Source organism: Triticum urartu, chromosome 2A (assembly GCF_056163025.1).
Source record: "Triticum urartu cultivar PI428250 chromosome 2A, HENAU_Tu73, whole genome shotgun sequence".
Lineage (NCBI taxonomy): Eukaryota > Viridiplantae > Streptophyta > Magnoliopsida > Poales > Poaceae > Triticum > Triticum urartu.
This window is the reverse complement of record NC_141874.1, coordinates 266,526,979-266,533,730: the sequence shown is the minus strand read 5'-3', so window position 1 is coordinate 266,533,730 and position 6,752 is coordinate 266,526,979. Positions and strand designations below refer to the sequence as shown.

Sequence of the window (6,752 nt, the reverse complement as noted above, 5' to 3'; positions counted from 1 at the left end):
CAGGATGACCTCAGGCGCTTCCTTGTCTTCTCTTTTATAGAGCGGGTGAGGCCATTCTGCACTGTGGTGATGCGGTTCCATATCTCGAACGCAGTGTAGGCGTCCTTGGCAGCATACTCAATGTGCCTCCTACTGAGAACCCAAGTCCACTGGCGGTGCTCTTGGTCTGTCATCTTTCTCTTCATGTCTGCGTAGTAGTCGTCGATGATGATGGCAGATACATTGCCAAGTGAGTCCAGTGTCTTCGTTGCTTCAGGCACCCTCCAGTTCGTCTAAATGTCGGTGAAGTTGGGGATGTTCAGGTTGCAGCGTGAAAGCTTCTCCTTGTCTTGGTCGATGTAGAAACCAGCGAACTCATACCTAAGTGAAGTGAACCACAAGTTATTCTTTTGTGAACTGCATATAGACGACAAATAGAACTGCATACAAATGACAAGGAGAGACCCATTGGCTTGCAACTATATTTTACTCAGTAGAAAGAATGGCTTACTTTGGGTCGCTGAGGAACTTGTCGAAGGCGATGCATCTCTTGCCCATTGTAGCGCATACATGGAAAAGCAGCACTGGGTGATTTTTGCCGATGGAGAGTTGAATCACGGCGGCGTCCCTCTTGTCAAGGGTGTACTCAAGGTCGATGTCAACGATCTTCTCGCGGCGCCCCCGGAGAACTTCCTTGTACTCATCGACGTACCCCGCCATGGCGTCCACGTCGTTGGTGTAGACCACCGTGAGCACGGTCTTTCCGTGCGCCTCGACATCCTCGAAGACCTTGGTGAATGGCATGGCTGGAAAGAGGAGGAACAGGAGGAGGAAGCGCAGTGTTGTGTGTTTTGTGAATGATCAGGGTGATGGAGCGCGGAATTTAAAGGGGAGCGGCAGCAACATCTGCCGAGCGCACGATCTCGTCCTCCAACCGGCATGGCGATCGTGTTTGTGTTCGTGGGGATCGTGGGCTTCGCGCGTTTTCCAACCGGCCGGATAGAGGAGCAGTCGTGCGGCGCTTTGCTTCTGTCGGGCGATCGTGGGCGCGTATATTTCGGGCAGTTTTAACAAGCATTCTGAAGTGAGGTTTGTTTGTTCGCAGGCGAACCGCTTCGTTGTTTGTAACCGAACTGCATCGTGTTAACCGAGCCATTTTTTTTCTTCTTGTCTATGACCTGTGGGCCATGCTCGTAGAGGAGGTTATTTTAATTTGTGCCGCTGACTCGTGGGCCCAGTCTTTTAGTCATTAAGCTTCTCTTCTTCTTTGTTTCTCGCGTCCCCTTCATTCCTCTCTCCCACACGAAAATCCCTTCCTCTCGTGGCGGAGAGCGACGACGCCCGCAGCCGCCGCAGTCCGCAGGCGCGCCTCCTCCGCCGTCGCTGTCCGCAGCCTCCTCTTCCAGCCGTCACATCATCTCACGGTGAGCCCCATATCTTCCCGTCTGCTCCGTCCATTTCGGCACCGGAAATCTCCATGGGCGTTCCCGATCGGGTGCTAGGTTTTTTTTTGGAGCCATCATCCTTTTCTTAACTTCATTTTGTATGCTCGAATCGTAATGCCCTATGGATTGAAACTCTTGGTTGTGGTTTTTTGGCCTTCAAAATTTTAGCAATGTGCATCTAGGGTTTTTTTCTCTGTCTATTTTTAGGTTGCTGTCTAGGGTTTAATTGTTATCCCTTTCCGTTTGCAGATACAACATGTCTTCTCCTACTAGAAGAAGTCCAAGATTTGGAGGGAAATGTAAGCGAACTGCTTTTGTAGTTCTATTATAATGCCGCTCCAGCCTGATACTTTTCTTTCTGTTTGTATCTCCGTTAGATAATACAGCTTCTTCCTCCCCAATTGATGCCTCACCAGTCAGCATGGCTCCCCCATCTGGTAATACATCAAAGTGCACTGCATTTTTTATACACGGTCAATTGCTTGTTGAACGAAATAGTGCACTGCATCATAGATTCCCTTACCAAGGCCCGTTTTCAGACATGTGGCAAACTGATATGAACTGCCTCAAGTTAGTTTTTTTTTTGTTTTTTTGGCATCACATTAAGTTTCTTGTTATGTTTAATTGTTAAACATAAACTTCTAAGAGAGCACTGCATTTGTACATTGCTTTGTATTTTTTTGTCTATCCACATGTGGTTGCCAAATTGATATGAGCTGCATTAAGTTTAGTTTTTCCCTCTCACAGAACTGCATGAATTTGTTTTGTTTTGTATATCAAAGCGCACTTCATTTTATATGTGGTCAATTGCTTACTGAACGAATTAGTGCACTGCATCATATATCCCTTTACCAATGTCCATTTCAGACACGCGGCAAATTGATATTCAAGTGACATGAACTACATTAAGTTTTCTGTTATGTTTTAATTGTTAAACATAAACTGCTGAAGAGAGCACTGCATTTGTACATTGTGTGGCCAAATTAATATGAGCTGCATTAAGTTTAGGTCTCCCTCTCACACACATATTTTCTTATATTTTTCTTACCTACAGTTTTATGTCCTGGTGGGTCCGGGGGTGGTGGTGTTAACTATTTGACTACACGTTATTTCACAGCCGATGTTGTCGGTGGCGGGACATCTGATCAGGGCAGCATTCTACCTGAATTGAGTGAAACCTAGTCACAATCTGTTGATGGCACAGAACCAGTTACACAGGATTGGATGGTCCCTGATCAGATTGCAGCTGATGTTGAGAAGAAAAGGCAGAAAGCGATTGCGCTCGGTAAGACTTTCGAGAAGGCTCATAAGGTGAAGCAAGTAAAGTTTGATGAGGGTAAGGAGATAAGAAGGAGGATTGCAGATTCAAAGAAGTCTGCTAAGTTTGCCTCCGCAAAGAATCCTGTGAAGAGAAAACTCAACACTGTTGCAGAGGAAGGTTTAAGTTCTCCACGGTGGAGCCTGCGTGTTGATTACTCAAACAGGCCTAATTATGCTGAGGTTGATGTGGATGGGATTCAAGGAAAGCGGACACGCGCGGGCGATTACTCGGGTGTTGATTTTGAGCGTCCATCTAAGATGGCATGGGAAAATGCAGCTGGAGAAGCGCTGGACAATGATTCTGATGAGGAGGATGTTGATGTTAGGAAGGTATACGCTATTTATTTATTTTTATTGTTTTTTAAGTTGTTTCGCATGAGTTGCTGATGTGAACTGCATTTTTTATTCTTTTTTGTAGATTGCTAAGAGTACCAAGAGGAAGAGGTCTGAAGATGATGTTGCGCATGAATGGCATTTTAACAAGACTGTTCGGTTGTCCATTCCAAACGTATGCAAAGCTGTTGCCTTGTTGGATGAGCCGCACAGAACTTTGGTGCGGCAAGCAGGTTTTGGCATTGTTTTCGACCTGAAAGTAAAGAAGAATGTTTCTCGTGTTCTCATGTGCAAGCTGATGGGAAAGATCGACCCTGATATGATGAGATTGGACTGTGGGTCAAACAAGGTTCTGGAAATCAATCGTGAGGCTGTCCATCACATTTTTGATTTCCCTATGGGTTCTCACACTGCTCCCAGGCCTGCTGATAGCGGCCATGATGATTCGCTGGCTAATCTGAAGGATGAACTTGGTTTCAACCGTTCTCGTAGCATAGATGTGAAGGACCTGCTTATTTTACTTCGCACGCTGGCTGCGGACCCTGCGAAGGTTAATAAGACTGTGAAGGTTTTTTTTCTCATTGTTTTCCAGAGCTTTCTTTGCCCCAGCCCTGCAACTCGGTTGTCCAGGGTAGCTGCTATGGTTGAAAACTTGGATTTTGCATCTATGGCTAGCATGGACTTTTGTCAGCTTGTTGTCGACGAGCTGCAGGCCGCTGTGTACAAGTGGAATTCTGAAGGGAGCAAGCAGAACTGCGCTGAGGGTTGCACCATCGTGCCCCTATTCATGTACCTCGATTCATTGAATCTTCGCACTGTATCGGTTATGCATACACGCACGCCACGTGCTGCAATACTGTCCCATGAGCAGTTGAAGAAGATTCACAACGCCGACATTATTGTCAAGGGAAAGATACACCTAGATACTTACAAGTTTGGCAAGCTGCCGGTCAGTGCATAGCCAGCCTTTGTGTTTGTTTTATTCCTTTTTTTCGCCATGCTAAATGTGAACCTCTTATGTACTTATTTGTGAACTGCATCTTTTTTTGTGAATTTGTTCAGTGGAAGGTGGAAGGGGACATTGTGTACAAGCGGACTCCAGTTGCCGAACTGCATGCAAGGTTTTGTGAGCCTCTTGCTAGGGGTTCTCCAATTCGACGGGTTCATGGTTTTGCTAGGGCGGCTTCTGCTGACGGCAATAAATTTGTTTAGGTCGATGAGCTTCTCGACAGGGTCATCAATTTAACTTCTGATTTCCCAACATCCGGTTCCAGGATGAGAAATATTGCTGGATTGTTTCCTGAAGGGAAAGGCCCTTCTGAAGCAGAAATCGAGGCCGCTCATAACTTTGACCGTGGGCAGCTTGAATTCCTTAAGCAGACAGTTATGAATATCAGGTCTTCATTCGTTCAGTTTAAGCAGTCTCAGGATGACAAGTGTGCTAGGTATGAGCAGGAAGCTGAGGCAATTGTGAAGGAAATGAACAGGCGTGAACATGTTGTCCAGCCTTCTTTACCTGACCGCGCAGCTGTGGATGTACGTCTTTTTTCACATGTGAACAGTTTTTTTTACCCATTTTGTTATTCATTTTTTCTGTGTGTTGCGGCATTGACTATTTGTTTTTGCATCCTTTTGTTCTTTTCGCAGTGTGGAGGAGAATCTTCTAATGCTAACGCTTGCCGTGATGATGACCACCACGACCACTACGATGTTGATTCTGATTTTTTGTTTGATAGGCCATTGTCCCCTGTTGACGAAGCTGCCAAAGACAATCCTCTTGACGAAGGTGTCATCGACAAGGTTTGATTTCTTCCTATTTTTTTACAGTGGACTTCATTGTTTAATTTTTTGTAGTGTCCAAAACAAAGAATCATAGTTGCACCAGCAGTGGCAGCGAACTGCAGTTTTAACTTTTTTGTAGTGTGCACCAGTAGTGGTAGTTCACTGCAGTTGTTGTTTAGAGAAGAAGTAGCATTTAGCAGTGAACTGCATGATCTGGTGTTGGCTTTGTTATAGAACTACATTTTGTATAATAGTTTTATTTATGTTTTTTGTTTTTTAGGACAGCGAATCAAACGTCGAAATACATGGGAAGGAGGCAGAGGGTGACGCTGACAAGGACGACGAGGCTGACAAGTCTAAAGAGATGGAAGGCGATGCTTCTCTGGTGAGTATAGAGAATTTGCATTTTGTGTTTTATTTTTATTTTTCATGCGAGCTTCATGGTCCGTTTTCTTAGTGAACTGCATTCTCTCTTTGTGTAATGTGTTTTATTTTTAACTCATCAGAACTGCGGATTAAATGTTGAAATCCAAGCGGAGCGCACCATGGAGGATGATAATGTAGAAGGGAGAGAAGGAGAGGAGCCTAATGCGGAGGTTGATAAGGTAGAAGGTAGAGAAGGAGGGGAGTGTTCTGTTGAGGCTGATAAGGCACAAGAGAGAGAAGGAAGGGAGGATATTGTGGATGGTGATAAGCATGAAGAGAGAGAAGGATCTCCTCGTGTTACAGTTGAAATGGCAGAAGAGAGAGAAGGATCTCCAAGAGTTGGATTTGATGCTGTGGGGACATCTGCTGGCATTGATGGTGTTGTTTGGCCTACTATTTTGTTGCTTGGCGATGAGGTGCCTGAGAAATTTTGTGTCGCCCCTCGCGCCCCCGAGAAATCTGATGGCAATCTGGCTATCCCAGTCGAGACAACCAAAGTCCCAGCTGAGACAGTTTCAATTGGTTCTGAAGAGGAACGGCCAAGAATCTCTCAGGACATGAGCAATCAAGCGTCGCTTGCCGATGATATTACCGGGCTGGATCACTTGAGGCTCAGTGAAGATGGATCTGAGCAGCCGCAGGAAGTGTATTCTGAAACCGAAGGTAAGCGAACTGCATTATTTTTGTTCTTTCTCGGGCGAATGGACCGTGTTGTTTTATTCTCTGATATCGTTCCCACTCTGTATGCAGATGAGGAATTACCTGTTGTTACTCCTTCAAGCATTGATCTAGCTCTTCTGAGAAGATACAATGAGTTATATGACGCTGTTACGAGGGCTAGGAGGGATAATAAGAAGAAGTATGACATTTTTTGTCTTACACCCCGGTTATTTAATATGTTATTTTTTCAGGGACACCCATCTTATTACTTTTTGCTAGGCTTTTTTCTTCTTGTCTGAAGGCATCTAGTTGCATTCAAGGATGAGTTTGGTGATATTACTATCGGTCAGGTTGGCGAGTCTTTTTGGTCGTATGGAACGCTGAGCACGCGCCTCGCAAATATTGGCGTCTCTATGTTAGCTGAGAGGTTCAAAGGATCTCAAACGATGATTGTCCCGTACAACCTATGTGTAAGCATTTTCATTAATTTATATTTATCCCTCATCCAAGTTTATTGTGCTATAAGCATTTTCATTAACTCTCTGGTTTTGTCTTTTTGGCAGTATTCCATTTGGAACGGCGGTGCCACAAATAGGGCTTTGAAAAAGATGTTTTCTTCAAGCGCAGAGGGACGTGTGGACAAGAAAAACTTGGTAACGCATTTTGACAATTTTCGTCATCTTGAAATAAGTTTTCTGTTTTTCAATTTTCTCATCTGGTTTGTTTTATTCTTTTTTAATTCAGATTATGTTTGCAACATTTGATCCTCCTCCCGCAACAATGAAGGACGCGATAGGCCACTACTGC

At 44.7% G+C, this 6,752-nt stretch overlaps 1 protein-coding gene across 1 annotated transcript; it reads right to left on the bottom strand.

Moving 5' to 3' along the window:
• Positions 1 to 272: 272 nt before the first annotated feature.
• LOC147984768 (uncharacterized) lies at positions 273 to 783 on the bottom strand. Its single transcript, XM_087541258.1, has 2 exons — positions 491 to 783; positions 273 to 396 (listed from the first exon to the last, which is right to left on the bottom strand). The coding sequence occupies exons 1-2, from the start codon at positions 781 to 783 to the stop codon at positions 273 to 275; spliced, it is 417 nt and encodes a 138-aa protein (XP_087397384.1).
• Positions 784 to 6,752: the final 5,969 nt, after the last annotated feature.